The 19,375-nt window shown below is 44.4% G+C and overlaps 1 protein-coding gene across 2 annotated transcripts in view; it reads right to left on the minus strand.

Moving 5' to 3' along the window:
* The window catches only part of TEX2 (testis expressed 2), a 105,902-nt gene that overhangs the window by 3,301 nt on the left and 83,226 nt on the right, over positions 1-19,375 (minus strand). The window contains exons 7-11 of one of the 2 annotated variants that reach the window (XM_045525819.1): positions 19,183-19,282; positions 9,843-9,975; positions 3,998-4,123; positions 2,330-2,539; positions 98-218 (exon numbers count right to left, since the gene is read on the minus strand). In XM_045525819.1, the coding sequence (XP_045381775.1) occupies positions 98-218; positions 2,330-2,539; positions 3,998-4,123; positions 9,843-9,975; positions 19,183-19,282 (690 nt within the window). Of the gene's footprint in view, positions 1-97; positions 219-2,329; positions 2,540-3,997; positions 4,124-9,842; positions 9,976-19,182; positions 19,283-19,375 lie in introns of those variants that run through there. The other variant, XM_045525821.1, reaches the window with a different exon arrangement.

Here is a 19,375-nt window from a genome sequence, read left to right on the forward strand (position 1 = left end):
CATCTCAAAAGAGGATCCTGACCCAGATGAGGTTCAGAACCTCAGTTCTACCCAGAGGTAGGTTCCGTTGGTGTGAAACGCTAGATAATACGTTTACCTGAAACTCCTGCTCCAGTTTCTTCTCTATCCAGTCTGTCACGTGAACCAAAGTTACTTCTCTCTCTCCAAGTTTTGGCCGAGCTTTGAGCTCCACATATGGTGGCTTCCGGAAACCATACCTTTTTGAAGACAAGTAATAACCACATTTAGAAAAAAAGAAAGGAAGTAGACAAGCACGGACAGCACACATTCCTCATTCACACGGGGCTTTGTCAGTATTTAAAGTGTCCTCTTATTCTGAAAGCCCCTCCAAAAATAATTTAACACAGGAATTTTGAACTGTGAGCTCCCTGTGTTCCATGGATGGTGTTAGGGTTGGGCTGCATTTAGAACAGTTCTGACAAACTGGGAGAGCCAGGCAGTGCCACTGGAAAAGTCCATGACATGGGCATTGCTTTTTGGGTTTTGTTTTTCCTAAAATGGCAATGGCCTTTTTTCTATTTTTATAAAAGTAGTATGTGTACATTACGAAATCAAAACATACATACAAGTGGATAAAGCAGAAAGTGAAAGACACTGCCTCTGTCTGAATGTCATCCCGAGAGAGGACCCTGAGAGACGTGGGTTCAATTTCTCACTCTCCTGTGCATATGTCGATTGGTAACGTTCCGCAACCTGCTTTTTCCCCCACACTGTGCCACTCTGTGGCTTCCTAAGGGAGCAGACTGGCCCTGAGAACTGTCAGTAAAGTATCTACACAGCACCTTGTGTGCTAGCAAACCGCCTAAAAACTTGAATCTGTCATGGACCAATGTTTTTAGAAATACAACAAAAATGTCAAATTGCCATAAATGTTTCTAAACATTCTCCATATCTATATTTATCTCTGTGGATCAATAACATACAGTTTGCCACTTGAGCATGTGTTGGGTGGCACTACCCTAGAGGCCCCCCCCTTTTTTTTTATATGGGCAAGTGTCACTTGCCAGTGAGGCCTCTAATTTTACTTGCCACTGAGCAGTGGCATTTGTAACTGATAAATCAAAGAACTTGGCAGTAAGTGGAAGAAATGTTTGACCAACTCTTACTATTAAAAATTTTTTTTAAAGGTTTGGAAGATTGTACAGTAAGGAATTAACAGTGGTTATTTCTGAATGGTAAGATTATGGGCTTTTATTTTTTTTACAGGTTTTTTTTCTCATTTCTTCTAATGTCTCACATTTTTTTACAATGAAAATATTACTTAAAAAATAAAATCTAAAAAGGTGTTTTTAAGTTTTATTGGGAAATACTAGTATCAATCATCATCAAATGGTTAGTCAATTTAAAAAATCCTCTTCTGATCATTCCTACAAACACTAATGAACACCAACAATATGTATTAATACCAGCATGTTGGTTTTACTCTATGATAGAACACAGAGCTATATATATTTTTTGTCTTTTCATTTTTTCTCTCTTTATAAACCTATATTTTTAATGTGAGTGTAGTTTATGGTACAATGAGATCTCTTATGCAATCATTGTATATACCATGCCCATTTCATATGACTTGGAATGTTGATTTTAAATTGATATTCACAGATACGGATGGTGGACCATGAATGATTTATTTTAGTTATTCTCAACCCTGGCTTAATCACTCCCAACTCCCCCCGAGATCCTAGGGGATGGCCCAGGCATATCTGTATTTTTAGCAAGTCCTCCAGTGATTCTAACATGCAGCTGGGTCTGAGAACCAGCTCCTCGGACAGGCCTCCCACCACAAATAGCAAGTTTGCATGTTCCTGCCTCCTCAATCCAGGTCTAACTCAGGGAAGGCCCCCAACTGTCCTGACTCTGCTGGATACATGACCTCATCCATAAAGTGGGGATACCAAGGGCACCCACCTCGACTGGATGCTATGAGGACTAACCAGGGATGCAGTTACAACCCAGGCCCGCCAGAAAATAAGAGCTCTCTCTACAAATGACAGCTGTTACTACTGGTGGAACAGTTGGCTTTAGAGAGGGGGAAGACCGAGAATGGAAATGGCTCATCCCATAAACTTCATGTATTTACCCTAACTTTTCCTACTGTGTGAAGATGAATCTTTAAATATGAACTAGCCAGTCACAGAAGAAAGCACAGTCAAATTTACAACTAACATTAAGGTCCCATGAAAAATGTTTAGAAGTGCTTCTGCCCAGGAAAAGGTATTTTCCATAATCCCAAGGTTGAACAGGCTGGGATTTTTATGGTCATGCAACAAGAGGAATCACTTGCTGTCCCTAAGGGCCCCCTACGTACCATATTCGGTCAGTTGGGGGTGGTGGAATGTTGACCGCCAAGATTCCTCTACATTCCTGTACTTCAACAGTTAGCAGAAGGGGTGTATTGGAGACTTCTTCAATCTTCTTTTTAATGAACTCTGTCTCCGTTGCTTTTTGGAAATATTTTGACTTGGTAATTTTATCAACAAACCTCATAATCTTACTTGTTCGATGACCTCCAACATACCTTCAAATGTGGAACACAAATGTGGGTGTTAGTAAAGGCCTCTGCTCTTTCACAAACAGAAACCAGAGGCTGTCTGTCCACCTTACTGGAGAGCAGCACTCCTGGTTCTGCGCTGGGTGAGTCCGTGTTGGGGGCGCCATCCTGTGCATTGCAGGATGTTTAACAGCCTCCCTGACCTCTATCTAATAGATGCCAGTAGCACTTGCCCCCCAGTCGTGACAATAACAAATGTCTCCAGACATTGGCAAATGTCCCCTGGGGGTGCCAAATCACCCCCACTTACTACTTTAAAGAAAGTATAAATGTCAGACAGTGTCCAAGTCTTGAAAATGCAGAGAGCTGGACAAAGTCCTCATGCAAAAGGTTCTCACCTTTCCTCCTTTATACCACTCAAAATACAGAATAAAAATCCAGTGTCCGATTAGAGGAATCTCACAATCTCCATACAGCGAATAGCAAATCATGCTCCATCAGCAGGTACACAAACCAGTAATTAACTGACTGCCTTTAGGTGGTATCTTACCAGCTCTGAGGGGCAGTTACTTTTCAAAGGGCTTGGAACTTCTTTTTAAAAAATGCTATCTCAAGCTAACTTGCTAATAGGCCAAGAAAACAAGCTTTTGTAATCAGGTCACATCTACCACAAGACTGGCCCTAAGAAGAGAGAATATTTGCTTTTTAAAATCCTCCACAGTTCCAGAGCACAAGGCATAATGGTAAGTGTGTAGGGATAACCAACCATTCTTAAGAAGGGCAAGCAGCTAGATTTTAGATAATGCACACAAACTGCAGCACCAGCTCCTCAAACACCTGAATTTTCTTCTCAATTCCTGTAGGATTTCAATAGTGAATAGGTTGAAATTTTCTTACAAAAGTTTCTGAATCACCTGGCTTCTTATGATCGTGGTTTCTTCAACTCCCTTTAAATAATGAAAAGATCCTTATGGAGAAGCTTTTTAAGCACAAAGTAACAGGTAAGGAGAGGCCCCCAAATGAAGTTTATGATTCAAATGATCAGCAAAGTCATCCAGTTTTCAAAAGTCACCAAAGAAATCATCTGAGTGTTCCAGTTTTGTAGGAACCAGCAACTCAAGAAAAGCAAATGTGACCCAGCTGAAGGGGAGCAGGGCTGCCCCCAGGCACAAGGGAGGCGCTGTGTACTCCATGCTGCTTCTGAAGACCCAGGCGAAGCTCTGCACAAGCAACATGCATCCGACTTTCTTTCTTACTCACACAGTGAGAAAGACATTTTGTTCGGGACTCTCTTAAATAAGGAAGGCTATATAGGTCTTTTCGCTTTGGAGCCTAGAATTTAAATAAGCCACTGACACTGTTATCAAGGCAAAAACCACTCATTCAGTGTGGAAAAAGGAAGATCAGAGAGGAAGAAGCAAAACAAGGCTCACTTCCAACTTGTGCCCCGACCCAGGGAGGTTCCAGGAGCCCTGGCCCACTCACCCTTCGGCTCCTGGGAGCAGCTGTTTGTCTCCCCCACTGGGCTCTGGAGCATCGTCTTCGTCGGAGGAGCCAGCGCTGGAGGACTCCTCGTCGCTGTCGGCCAGACAGAACACCCTGGGCCTGCAACTGCATGGGCAGAGAGTCACCACCGCAGTCTGCCCCTCGCCCCAGCTCCACTCAGAACCAGAACATGCCCCATGCACACATGCTCAACCCCACAGGGGCAGGCTGTAACCGTCACGACATGTTGTCACTCTAGCCAACCCACCAAAAAAAGAGGCCCAATCCAAGAATCCTTGGGTTAGCATGGTTGCTCAGGAGGCTCTTCAGCACCAAGTTCCCTGACAGGGCCACAGAGGACTTGGGCCCAGAAGAGTCTGCTCTCGAGCGTGGTCAGAAGCACAGGTGAAGGGAGTGTGACGCAGTCCACACAAATGCAGTGGTTTCACCCGTGGGTGCAGTGCAGCCACATGGGAGGGGAATGGAAAGAGTGGATAGTTGCAAGGGTGAGGTGACAGCTTATGTTGGTGACATGACCACCTCTCACCAATGATGGGGATGTTCAGGCAAGTCCATTGACACTGGCTGTTCAACAACTATGACGCTTTCTGGCTTAGTTACCTCCCAAATTAGTTTTGCCTCAAAACTCCTTCCTTACATATCTTACCCTACATGGGCTGCATCTCCTGAGGATCACAGAAAAAGCTAACGACCATAAGGAATAAATCTCAAAGGCCTCTAAGAAGCAACTGACATGAGAACCCAGGAACTTTCTTGGAAAAGTACCAATTTAAAGACGCTTCTTTTTATTAAAGTAACAAAAAGCCTCCTCGGAGAGCTATGTCCCTCACTCATCTTTCCAGGTTAGACACTCCATTTCCAGAGACATGGGGGCTGCTGGTCACCAGCAGAGGTGGCAATCAAGGTACCCCTCTGAGGGCACTGGAGGCTTCTCAGCCAAGCTTTGGCCCCACAAAAGGCAGTTCCCTCTCTGGACTGTGGCTTTGCTTCAGAGCACCAACAGGGCCATTTCTGAGGCTCAGAGACTCAATTGGGATGAAATGAATGAGGGACAGAGTAGTCTCTGAACATTATTAAGTAACCAAATCGTCACTAAGCAGAGGCTGGGCCTTGTATTTTTGACAAAGACAATTACTTGGACAGAGGAAGGCAGTAAGAGCTCAGCTCTTAGCTCCCTACAGCTGCGATCCTGTGGTTTTCTTCTGACACTGTCCTTGGGCCACCAGAAACCCACGGGGACAGTCATCTCCTGACCAATGGGGGCCAAGGGAACCCACGGCCAGAGCACACATGCCGGTATGGACTTGAAGGCCCAGCAGTGGCCTCAGCCCCGTGTACTGGGAAGGCAGGACTGAAACCTCCGCCTCTGAAACAGGAGCCCGTTGTAAGAGGACCTGAAGAGTATCCTCTCTGGCAGGACACACGGATCCTCCTCAGCCCCAGCTCTGAAACCTTAGAGCCAGTGCTCCAGCCAATAGGCTGGGCTTCCATGTTAAAGGGAAACTCCCTCTGCAGAAACAAAAGCCTCTTGTCCTTGGCCATGGGACAGCAGCTAAATGACGCTTTCTTTCTCCTTCCATCAGATGCCTGGCTGGTCCAGGAAATGCTTATGTGCGTCAATCACAGAGCCATTTCAGAGTGTTCTGTGGTTAGATAGCCCTCACAGAGATTTTTTATTTAAAATGTATATAGCAAAATCTGATTCCCGAGAAAGACTAAACTGGGTCTGGTGGGGAGGAAAGTCAGAGACATAAATCCCCCCGCAAATCACACACCCATCGCAGACATGCATCTGACTTCTCCATCTGTATGATGGCCGTGCTCTCTGACTCGCAGACCTCGTGCTGCCAGGTATGGAATCTGTCCCTACGGGAAGGTGGTCCGCCCCTCATCCACACAGCACAAAAGGCTGCCTGCAAGGTCTGGGACCACAGTGAGATCTGCTGAGCCACTGCCTGTCCTGTCCTGTCCCTACCAGTGTGTGTCATCTGGCAGCTCCAGACCCTGGGCAGAAGATGCCAAAGGCTGAGCACTGCGGTAAGCTCTCAGGTTCCCAGTTAATCCTCTGCAGGGCAGAGCACAGGACAAATTTTGTGGCTTGAAGTAAACAATTTAGATAATGCTGTATCAGTTAAACCAGATCAGATGATGTGAAATTCTGATTTCGACCAAGTGGTACCTCTACTCTCTGTGCCGGGAGCTGTGCTATGCAGCAACCAATACTTATTGTGTAGTTAAATGTTTAGCTGGTATTCAGTTTTATATCTGAACATGCATTTTATGATCTCAGCCTTATGATTTCAGCATGAACATCAGAGAAATAAACACTGCACATCCTTGTAGAAGATGCGCGAGAATGTAATGAGCCTAATTGTTTTAAACACACCTCAGAATTCCAGATGAGTGTGATAGCCTTTCAAAGACCACCTTAAAAGGCTTATTCCAGTTATGCTACCTCTGCTAAAAATCTTTTTAGAAATGTGTTTGGAGTCAGACACCTAAGAAGAAGTACATTATTTTATCTCTGATACTCTAGTCTTGGACCAAATATTTCTTGGTGTCATAATCACCATCACTTACGATGACTTCCAGCAATTTCTCAAAGATCCAAACCATCTTACAAAGCAGGATGATTTGCTGTCACTCAGGATAGTTAAAAGACTCCAGAGGCAATTCTAAAAAGCAGCTCCAAAAAAATGCCTTAATGAAGAATTGATAGTTAGATTAAGCAGCCCTGTGAGGTGTTTGCTTTGTGGGGGACCACACTCATAGGAATCTATTAATTTTCTTTTACTTGAGAGAAATCAGTCCCATACATCTGTCACAGACAAACGTGAACATATACTGACAAACTAGAGTGAGTCGCAGTATCAACTGCAAGTACCCAGCACCCAGAACATCAGGGGCCTGGGGGCAGAGGGGTAATTTGGGGTACACAGTGGACTACTGACCCAATGCGGAGGTGAGAGGGGGCCACCCTCTGACTTGGGGATTTGCACACTGGGCCCGGGCTGCAGTCGTAGAACAGGAACAAGCCAAGTGCCTTATAGGAAACACTCCAGTCCAACATCATTCCTTATTTAAAGACCACCCAAGACGCAGAATGTTGCCCTTACTGACTCATTTTGTCCTCTTCTGGTCAATTCCTAAAGTTAAGACTGCTTTCAGCTCACTACCTGAATTCCATTTCAGTACCTTACTGTCCCAAAGTTAGGTTAACCACAGTGTGTGACAAAAAGACTATCTGGGAAATAAAAAGACTAAAGGAAAAATGCCCCCAAGTATATAGTGGACACACATTTCAAAGGGAAGAATCTTCGCTAGAATAAAGCAACACAGATTTCAATTTCTCAATCTCACCCTCAGGGTGCTAAGGTGAACAAACTTCCTACCAGGAGGAAGGACTCTCACAGGTGGAGCAGCATCTCCTCAGAGACTCCCCAAGCACACAATCATTTGCCTGCTTGAATGGTACTGAAAAAAGTAATGAGAAAAAGCGGAGGCCCTGCCAGGCAGGACACCTACAAGTGGACCCTTACTAGGAGTGGGACCCCTGACAGGCGGCTGCGGGTTGAAGCACTTTGAATTAATATTAAGGAAGATGTCAGAACCAAAGATCACATGCTTAGTACAGATACTACACATGCTGACTTTTGTCCCTCCTCTGTGACTTAGCCTCAAGGTGATTCAGGACTGAGGAAGTGAAGTAGATTCTAAAATCACTCTGGGATTAGGTTCTTAACCATGATGGGCTTTCAGAGGCTCTCAGAAACTGTGAGCCAAATGGTGTATGAGGATCCTTTCTGGAAGAAGGATCCAGAGCTCTCAGATTCCCAAAGGAGTCCTTTATGCAAAAAAGAGTTAAGAGTCTATTTTTCCAGGCTTTTTTCTCTGAAATGAAGTGATTTTGGATTGCATTCTTCCTAGCTTTTAAAATTAAATGACAGCCAATTACATGCACATATATAATTTAACACCCTTACAGGAAGCAAAATATTTCATAATATTCTTCTAGAGAAAAAAATGGTACTTTAGAAATATATTAAAAATTAAAAATAATATCATCACATTCCTAAAGCAGAGGATTTTTTTTTCACTCAGTCTGGAGAAGTGTGGCTTGTTTGGAGACATGTCCATCCTCTGATCAGCCAGAGTTTATGAACTTGAAATTGTACCAAGAAAGCTACACGAATAACAGTGAATGTGGAACATCTAAGTGGCAAGGACCTCAGACACCTGGCCTTGTTGCAACACCTGATGCCCCAAGACCCTCTTTCCAATGGAATCCCTGCACCTGTTGCCAGCACAGGCTGTTTCCAAAAAGGGCTCTTTGCACAAATGCTTCTGACTGAAATTTGCTCTGCCACACTCCCATTTCATTAGACCTCATTTTCAAGACCTCTTCTGCCTAGAGTGCTTCATTTTCTAGCAGCTGGTTCTGGAACTCTGCTGTCATGAGACTGGAATTATGGTCCTTAGCTGTTCGTATGGGTGGGATGAGGGCAACAGCACCAGAAGTGGAGTCTGACAAGCTCTGGACCCCGGCATTCAAACTGGGAAGTCTGGAAGACTTTCCCTGCCAGGAACACCTCTTAACTACTCCCAATCTCAGCTTTCTCAGGCCCGTGGACTGTGCCTTTATGTTTGGGAACACAGTGAAAAGACAGGTTTCCTTGTGGCTTCACATGGGACCAAACAAGACTTAGAACTTATAGGGTATGAAATGCTACATGGAGAGTTGATAAATACCACTCACCAGAAAATACAAATCCACAGATTGCCGAATCCAAACACATTTTAACAAATAGAAAAATGAAAGGAAAACAGCACAGATACAGGTTAGATTGCACACAGCAGGTCAAATTCTCCAATTATTAAAACAGGAACATTTCATTAAGTAACTTGGATAAATCAGAATAATCTAAGAATATGCTCAAATGTATAACCGAACACCTCAATCTGCTATACACAGTGTTGACTAAAGACGTCAGTTCAGAGCCGTAACTAAGCAAACATCTGAGCGCCTGTGTCTCATAGGTAGACCCTCAGAAGTTGGCGCCTTGCAGCATTTTCACCATCATACTGTTGATTCCTTGCAAAGGGCTAAAGCTATGAGAAGCAGACTCCAGTCAGCATTGTTAATTTGGTAGAAACAATAATAATCATTTAAATCTGTAGTGAGAGCAGTCATTTTTAAGGTATGGAGGGATGTAAAAGTTCCAGCTTATCCACTGTAGGTGTTTGAGGAAGAAAAATCAAGCTTCATTAATTATCTCACAATTTTGGAATATTTACTAAATCACACAAACTCCAGGCAGCAGATTCTTCTACAAAGAGAGGAATTTACCAAGCAAATCAATATTGTATTATTTAGGGAAAATGCTTCTCAAAACACTTTAGGAGCACCCTCTTGGCTCCAAAATCAATTGTCTAATTATAAATAATTCTGACCTTGTGATTAAAGCAGATAGATCCCCTGGGGACCTCAGCCTGCTCCACACATTGCTGTTTGTGGTTTAAAGCTGAAAAAGGAGCTTTATTAGTGATGTATTCTGCTTGTCTGAGTTGGTGATGCAGTCTGGTAATTAGATACCATGTGCACCACCGTCAGCACTGAGGTCAAAAGGACCTGTCACAGCTGAGCAGGGCTGGGGACTCACAGTCTGCTGGGGATGAGACTAGGAACCGTTCCCTGAAACACTCTGAGGTCCAACAGCACTTACACAGACGCTCACTCAACATCCAGGGGCTACTATACATCAAACCTGCTTCTCAAAGGCTGGAGGGAAAGGTTGGATTAGTAAATTCACATATAGCCCCTTACCCTTCTTTGCCAATTTCTCCAACCTTCAGGGCTTCAACAAGAGGCTCTTTACCTAGTTTGGTCAAATTCATTTTGGTCTCGAGAGTCATCAGAAAGGACCCATTGTAGGACATTTCCAAATCGATCCAGAGTCCTGGAGAAATGGGGAATAAACAGAATTGTTTTTTCCCCCCCCAAAAAAATACATGACTATAAATGACAGTACAAAAACTTCTATTTTAAAGTTATCTATGTGAGCACCACATTGAAAGTCTATGTATCGCTTGTACTACTAACACAGGCAGGAAGAGGACTGTGAGAGCGCTGTACTATCAACACACACAAGAAACAGTGGTCTGCGCATTTGGTCAACGGCTGGCATTTCGGTATCCCCTAAAATGGCCACGGGGAATTCAGTGCACATGTTAGCACTGGAAGGGTCCCATCCTCTGACTTCTTCTCCTCACATGTGTAAGACAACACAGGCCCCGCAGAAGGAGATGGCTTGATCCAGGGCAAAGTCAGGACAAGGTGTGCTGATGTTCAGCTGGTTACAAGGCCGAAGGGAAGTGCAGAGATGTGACTGCAAGCTGGATTGCTTTTTAAGCACACATGAGAACCACTCCCTTTCTTAAAATTATCCAGTGGAGGGCGAAGGGGTGCACAGAAAATGGTTCAGATTTAGTATGGTATGATAGGAAGAGAGACAAAAATGTTTAGAACCTTCCTTTCTTTCTGGAAATTACCTAGTAACGGAAACAAAAGAATCAACTTTCAATTCCCAGGATTATCCAGATAAAGTCAGTACTCTGTACCTTAGTTTAAAAACCTGTTCCTTAGGAAAGATACTAATGGCAATGACATCATATCTAAGAGGCATGTGGCTTCATGGAATTTCACTGTACAACCACTGACCAGTAGTCTAAAATGCAAACATGGTTCTTCTCATTCTCACGACCCTCTTCTATTTGAGGATTCTACAATTTGGCAGGTAAGGCAGGCTATGCTGTGATGTTTTAGACTCAGAACCCTGTAATATTTCATGGACTTTCTATCAAAATGTGATCCTTCAAGTGGGTGTTTAAATGTTAATAAACTTTTATAGATCCTCATACGACAAATGACAACATCTAAGAGGAAGCAGGATGTTCATCTAAAACCATGTTTACACACAGCGGCATTTTCAAACAATTACAGTAAATAACCCATCCCTCATATGGCCACCACCTCAGATAAAAGCACTGCTCAACCTCAGGAAGCACTAATGGTGTAATTCCTCGCTAAGGGCGGAATGATTTCTATTTTGCTTTCAACAAATTCTTTTTACCATAATGGAAGGTAATTATTTTCCATGAGTGAGCTGGTTCAAGTGATATGAGGATCAATTGTGATTATCTTTGCAGCAACACTCATGAAGTTGCTTTCTGTCTTGCTTACGTTAAGCAGTTAAAAATCATTAGTGAGCTTGATCTTCAAAGGCACTATTGCTGGAAATAAAGGGTACATCTGCTTTACCAAAGACATTAACTAACAGAGTCATTAATCACTCCCAATAAAAATGGGATTAGAGCAAAAGACTAGATATTAATAGATTTTAAACTCAATATAAAAAGAACATCAGTAAAGAAGATATTTATTGCTGTATAATATCTCCAGCTCTATTTAATTTGAATTAGCAGATTCAAACTATCTGGTTACTATACGTATCCAAACAATCATTTCTTTTGAAAATCCTAGTCAGGTTTCGAATAAATATTAAAAGTATGTACTGCCTTTGAAAGCTGACGTATTGAAGGCACCAGAATTTTACTTCTTACAAAATGGAAGGTTTTGCTTGTCTGTTTTCTAAAAGAGGGGATATGGAGATAGGCTTGGTAAACTGCCAGCTTGTACCCTAGTCACTGAGACATTCCACCCAATGACGTGTGGTCCAGTGTCCCTGCCAGGAGCTAAGGGCAGGAGGCTGAGGGAAGAGCACGGAGCCCAGTCACATGGACTGGGGCTTGACCCTCACTGGAATTTCTCAACCTCTGCATCAGTGTCCTCATCTGCACAAGGGATATTGCACTGTCTCGTCAGGGGAAGGCTGTGTACAGCCCAGCACCTGGCACAGCCTGGCCAGGTGGCTTCCCTTTTTCTGCTGTCACCAGCACACTCTTATACTCCTTGCTGCAGCCTCCCTTGCTGCTGTCGCCAGGGAAGAGGCTGAGCTGGGCAGCTGCAGAGCCTGGCATCTCGGGACGAGAGACCTGGACATCTGACTGGGCCTCCACTTGGGGGAGGGGTCTGTTCTTTATACCACTGAATATGCCCTGCCAGGCCCACCCACAGGGCGTTGCTCAGCCCTGGCACTCAATCAGAATATGAAAGAGGCCAGAATGGTTTAAGAATTTATAAAAACAGATATAAATGGCAAACATTCAAACAAATTAATATGATGTGTTTGCATTCAGACAAGGATAAGCAGACTATTTTAGCATTAGGTGCAAAGATAATCTTGCTTGTGTGACAATGATTCAACAGGCAGAAAGTACCCTGAACACTTTTGCAAGAGCACGCGAAACTTGTGCAACTTGGAGCCCAGATTAATGGGTTATGTAATGGGTGAGTCAGGAGGCCACTGCCTTGCAAGACTGAAAGATGCAATTAACAGTTACCAGAAAGGCTGTCTTCCCTTTGGGGACGAATGTAGCCACAATGGGAAGATGGGGACATACACTGTTCCATGAGCAGCATCTTAACTCTGAGCTAAATGCTACTTAATCTAGATGAATGTAGTTACAGGGATTTTTCTTTTGTGCTCTTGACACATTAAGACTTGGTTGTGAGGCATTTCATTTAAGATGCTGCTTTCTACAGCCATCTGCTGTGGGTAGTGCTCGAGGACAAAAGCCAGAAGTTGAGGAGCAGGACACTTTTTGATGCCTTTATAAAGGAGTAAGGTAGTCCGTCATGAGAGGTTCTCTGGAAAGTGCGCGGCACCTGATTATCAACAAGCCCCTATAAAACTGGCACTTCATTCAGCAGCACGTGGAACATGACTGACAACGGATATGACAAGCTTTAGTCAGTCTTCCTGCAAGGACCTGCAAGGAACTCAGATGGCTGTTTTCCCACTCTTCAGCGTCATGGGGGAAGTATCGGTTACCACTGCCACCACTACTCAGAGGGATATTGAGGCAAAAACTATAGCTCATTCCACCAAAAAGTGCTTACTGAATTCATAATGCACAACATGAGAGCTAAAGACACTGAGAGGAACCTCTGCCCTCTAGAACTATATGCTTGAAGAATAAAAATGACCTAGGTCACCAGGTGCAGGTCACCCCATGATGGCACAAGAGGTCATAAACATGCCTTGTGCATGTCCCCAGAGACAACGGGTGAGTACAACCAGACAGAGGTTCTTCTGCCTTCTCCCTGGTTTTCTAGTTAACAAACCCCATAGCATCAGTAACAGCCCTGCTGTGGCCACATAAATCTAGTAATTTCATAGAGCAGTTCATTGTTTTATTACTTTTTTTTTGAGACAGGGTCTCACTCTGTCCCCCAGGCTGGAGTGCAGTGACGTGACCATAGCTCACTGCAGCCTCCAACTCCTAGGCTCAAGTGATCCTCCTGCCTCAGCCTCTCAAGTTGCTGAGACGATAGGTATGTCCCACCACACCCAGCTAATTTTTTGTAGAACCAGGGTCTCACTACGTTGCCCAGGCTGGTCTCAAACTCCTGGCCTCAAGTGATCCTCCCACCTCAGCCTCCCAGAGCGCTGGGATTACAGGTGTGAGCCACCGCCTGGGCCTGTTTTATTACGACTAAAGGCATCAGTCTCATCAGAATAGGCTTCCCAGGGCATCTGCTACTCGGAAGGAGTTAAGGGAACTGGAAGCCTTGCTCACCTGAGCTTGGTCCTCATGTTATTTGCTCCTCCATTTCCTTCTACCTATAATTATTAATAGCTGATTTTCACTATGAAAGTCAACATTTGGCATCCAAAGAACAAAACTTCTTAAAATGGAACATTTGATAATATGTTATCAAGAACAGATGCTGGAGTTCTTTGGCTCTCAGAAGAACACAGTAGTGACTGTTTTGTTCCTGGCAAACAGACTGGTGCCATATTGTTCATTCAGATACCACAGAAAATTAGCAATTCCTTGTGTTTGGATGTGTCTTTTATGACAGACATAATTTTTAGCTTTATCTACCTGTAACTGTTCTCTGAACTAGAGCTCCACCACTTCAAGTCTGACCCAGTAGCAAATGAGCATCTCCTTCCCCACCCTACCCCAGCCCACCCGAGTTCCACAAAAGGACAAGTTTTCCCTCACAAAACATGATCTGGTCAGTGTGTGCACCACATGGCTGTGACTTCAGGCCGGGTGCCATGCTGGCCACAGCTGCTCTCCTCACATCACTCTTGAAGAGGGTGTGGCGGGATGGCTGGGCAGGGCACCACTGACTCTGGCTCCAGTTTCTGCAATACTCAATTGGCAAAGTAACTTCAGCCCAGCACTGGATGACAGCACCAGGCACTGTAGGTTAAGGTCTGGAACAACAGTGCAGACAGCGGACACCTGTAGTCACGACTAAGGGCATCTCTGGAGATGGACAAAGTTCCTACTCCTGGGGGACGTGGTATTAATAGTATTTCCACAAAATCTGAGAACTTCAGTTGAAACTTGGGCTGTTATTTGGGTATCTCGAAATAAGGCAGAACCAGTAAGGCCTCTGCCCCTGGTGGACAGTGACTATTTGCAGACTCAGATACATGCAACAAACATCCTGAAGACTAAATGAGTTAATCTAAACTTGAGGTCCACAGTCCACACCCTTGGTTCCTTCTGACCCTGCTGACACCTGCGGGCACTGCTCTGCAGCCCCCATCCCAGGCACAGAGGATGAAAACCTGGCTGGCTGACGGAAACAGGCCCCAACCCAGGTCCTTCAGGAAGCCTTTGCTAAGTAGCAGCAGCAGCTAACACTGATGGTTTACTACATGCCACGTGTGCTCTGAGGCTGAGGAGTACATTTAATCTTCACAACAGACAAGGCAGACACTACTGCCTTCAGCACTTTAAGGATGAGGGAACTGAAGTGTAGCGTGGTCAGTAGCCTCCCATGGTCCCTGCTGGACAGTGTAGCAGCAGGGCCTACACGCAGGCAGCCTGGCTTAGGCCACTGCCTCCGGCCCGGGCCTAGAAGCCATGCAAAGAGAGTGGAAAGGTGAGGCTGCCGATGACCTTTGGCAAGTCACCCCCACTCTGGGCTTTGGCTCCTACACGCACGGTCGGGTCCGGCTAGGTGATCTCTGGTTGCTCTTTCGAGTCTGCCCACTTCTTCCAGGGATTTGAAAAGAGCTATCTATACATTCTAAATTAATTTTTATCTGTAAGAAAAAAGGTTAGAAGAGAATGTACCAAAAAGGTAACCCTGGCTATTTCTGAATGGTAGGAGGATAGGTAATGTTTTCCTTTCTACTTTTTCTGAAAATTTCTGTTTTCCCCACGATGAGTATTTGTTGAATGGATGAATGGGAAAACACTGACCTAACAGAGTTAATAAAATGACTGGAAAGAGCCTGGCTGATGGGGAGGGCCTGGTAGAGCCCAGACGGCGGGCCCTGGAGATGGCAGCCCAGGAAGGGGCTGAGGGGAGGGGTGAGGCCAGTCCAGGGAGGGAAGGGTGATAGAGACAGACTTTTGGGCCTTGCTGGGTGGCCTAAAGGGAAGAAAGGAGACCCACGTACACCCCACAGGTAGACGGGCTAGTTCTAGGTTGTGTGTGAAGCGGTGAGGGGTCAGAGCTGAGGGAGGAGGGGCAGAGCCAGTTTCCAAGGGACAGAGCTTGTCCATCTTCCGGCCATCTGCCATTGGTGGGAAGTGAGAATGCCCTGGGAAAGATGGTCATTTACCCTCATTCACTACACCAGAGACTGGTGTGTGTCCTGGAACTTGGATGGGCCAATATGGCCAACATATGCAGTTTCATCCAGAGAATTACAGACTTTACTCCTCTTAGCAGCAAGCCACGAAAGCTGAGAATAGCACTTTTCTTTCTGTTTATCATGGTAGGATCTGTTAACTTTGACCTGTAGGATGGTAACAGGACACCACAGCCACCCACATTCTAAACTCTCTAACAGCACATCCAAGGACGCACTGATGACAGTAACAGTAACAATAGCTAGCTCTCATAAAGTGCCTGCAAGTGCCAGATGCTGTTCTAAGTGCCTTTCATGTATTGACTCATTTAATCCTCACAATCAGCCTAGGAAGTGGGTGCCATTAGAATCACCATTTGAGAGATGAGGACATGAAGGGGTTAAGGAACTTGCCCAAGGCTGTGGACCTGGCAGTGGGCTCTAGAGCTATTACTCAGAACCAGCACTCTGTGTTGCCTCAAGAGGAGCATCCCGAGGATAGAATAATCCAACCAGTCTACGGCCATACCACCCTGAATGCGCCCGATCTCATCTGATCTCGGAAGCTAAGCAGGGTCGGGCCTGGTTAGTACTTGGATGGGAGAATAATCCAACCAGCTGTGACCTGAATATCCCTCCAACAAACGAGCACAAGTCAGAAAAGATATATATTTTGTGAGACAGGGTCATACTCTGTTGCCTGAGCTAGAGTGTGGTGGCATCATCATAGCTCACTGCAATCTCAAACTCCTGGGCTCAAGCGATCCTCCCACCTCAGCCTGTAGCTGGGACAACAGGCATGTGCCACCACATCCAGCTAATTTTTCTATTTTTTGTAGAGATGGAGTCTCACTATGGTGCTCAGGCTGGTCTTGAACTCCTGGCCTCAAGCAATCCTCCCATCTTGGCCTCCTAAAGTGTTAGGATTTCAGGTATGAGCCATGGTACCTGGCCAGGTCATTTTATTAAAAAAATATATTTTTATTTATTTATTTTGTAGAGATGGGGTATCTCACTTTGTTGCCCAGACTGGTGTCAAACTCCTGGCCTCAAGTGATCCTCTTGCCTCGGCCTCCCAGTACTGGGATTGCAAGCATAACCCACTGTACCTGGCTATCTTTAGGTCTTTATTGTTCCCTTCTTTAGTAACATTTTTTCCCTAATTATACAAGCAAGCAGATCTCTAAAACTTTCCCTGGGAGGAGTTAAATGAAGCTCCGAATGGGTTAAAAACCAGCAAAGTTTGATGTATACAGTGAAATATCTCACTGCAGCTCTTGCTCTAGAGGAACAGTTAAAAAGCTTGAGACATGGGTGTTTGGTGAATTGTACTCAAAGCCTGACCAAAGTTGCTGCGAGAAGCTATAGAGTTCAAAGCCACAGGGACACTTCTTAGATGCTGCAAAGCCCTGCTGTGGCCCTGCTCCCCTCTCCTTGGAAATTTCTACAAATTCAGCAAAGGACAGCCCTGGGATAAGAGACTGCTAGCTATTAGAAAATAGTGCACATACACGAATTATTTACCTTATTTAAAGCCAACTCTCAGGAGGTTTGTGTTAGCTGATCATTTATACCAGCTTGCTACAAGTCAATTTCTAAAGAGGCAAAGAGCAAAGGGCAACAGAGAGGCTGCCTGAGTCAGAGGAGGAAAGGCAGCCCTGTACATGGAGGGGCAAGGAGCCTAGCTATGCAGTCAACATATGGATATGTATCTTTTAAAATTTAGCATGGGGTTAAAAACACTGTAGCTAAATCATTTGCAAAGGATCGAAATCTTTTCTAGTTTCACTTTCAGTGAACCAGAAGTGACCAAACCCAGGAACACTAAGATTTATCAAAGTATAGACATAACTGAGGGCTTACAGGTGATCTCAACATGCAGGTATTAGGTGGCCTTCTGGATTTGCAAATAATATCTGCTCTATCTTTCTCTGAAATTGATGTGATGCTAAAAACTAGAAATATGGGCTGTCAAGTAAAACATTGCTAGAGAGATCTGCTAGAGCTGCTAACTGTACGGCTAGAAAAATCTCTCCATATTTACATCACATGTATTTAACAGCAGAAAAATGACTTCACTAAATATGATTCAAGAGCCATTTGATATAGTCAAACTGAAAAGTAGCTTCTGTAATCTACAAAGTTTATAAAACATTTACTTCAAAACAACTATCACTCTCTTGGAGAACCGTAATTATTTTTGCCCCTACCTTGTTCCTAAGCCATTTTAGGAACGATGTAAATATGGTCTAAGCGGAAAGATGCTCACTTGGTCAGGATGCTCCAGTGAAGAAGTTGGGGAGAATTTTCCCTGCATGCTAACAGGCTCTTCTTGCCTACCTGGCTTGCTCTTCTTTTTTTTTTATAAATTCCTGCATACTAAAATTTCCCTGTCAAGGTCCTTTTAAAACCATATTTATGGTTAATGTGACACAAAAGACATAGGTCTTTACCTGTGTAAAATTACCATAATTTTATTTAAACTCTCTCTACATTCTAATCAACTCTTTCCTCCCACCCACAAGAGTAGGCATAAATATTATATCAGTAGCATGTTTAAAAAAATAAAATTTGAGGCAAAGCATGGGGGCTCACATATGCCTGTAATCCTAGCATTTTGGGAGGCCAAAACAGAGGATTGCTTGAGCCTAGGAGTTTGAGACCAGTGTGGGCAACATAGCGAGACCGTTTCTTTACAAAAAATAGAAAACTTAGCCAGGCGTGGTGGTGTGCACCTGTAGTCCCAAGTGCTTGGGAAGCTGAGGCAGGAGGCTTGCTAAGCCCAGGAGTTTGAAGTCTCAGTGAGCTATGATGACATCACTGTGTTCTATCCTGGATGACAGAGTAAAACCCGTCTCAAAAAAGAAAAAAAAAATCAAATCTGAGAATGTTCCTCTAGCACAGAGCCCTACTCTCAAAATATTGTCTTTGAATATACAGTATATCTTCATTTTTCAAACATTTACTAAGCACCTACAGAGTATATTAATAGTAAGAAACATAAAGATGTAAGACATGAAGGTCAAAATTTGCAACCTAGAAGTTGGAGGTAAGGGTATGAATATATATGAGGAGAGGTGGCTCCTGGCAAGGGTCCAGGGCCGGGGCAGCTGCACACATGATGCTGTGAGAGGCTCGTGCCCTGGCAGGGGCTGCTACTCACACAAAAGCCCAGGCCCCGTCAACTGGTATTCGGGCATCTTTGGGGTGCAGGAGGCCCTGTAATTACCAAGAGACTAGAAGGCTTAGGAGGGGGAACCATCCAAATCAGTTTAAGACCATGATTGTTGAGAACAAAAGACACTCAATAAGAACTAGGGTGGTTAAAAAAGTCCCCAATTGCCTCCAAACACAAAGTCTTGATATTGAATCTGTAGGGATGGAAATCCTTCGGTGCTCAGATAAATGGTCAAGTCCTCTCCAGAATCAATTAGGAGTTACCTTGGTGATCAACGTAAGGCTTGAAGGCCTGAAGGATTTTTGGCACAGCCACTCCCATGTCAAGTTCCGTTAGAGTGAGCTCATTCATAAAGTAGGGGAGCTGGAGGGAAGAAGCAAAAATGAGTGAGACATGCGAGTAACCTGCTAGAGATGCTGATGAGTTTGAAGTCAACATGCTTTTGGAGGGGATGGT

Source organism: Lemur catta, chromosome 15 (assembly GCF_020740605.2).
Source record: "Lemur catta isolate mLemCat1 chromosome 15, mLemCat1.pri, whole genome shotgun sequence".
NCBI lineage: Eukaryota > Metazoa > Chordata > Mammalia > Primates > Lemuridae > Lemur > Lemur catta.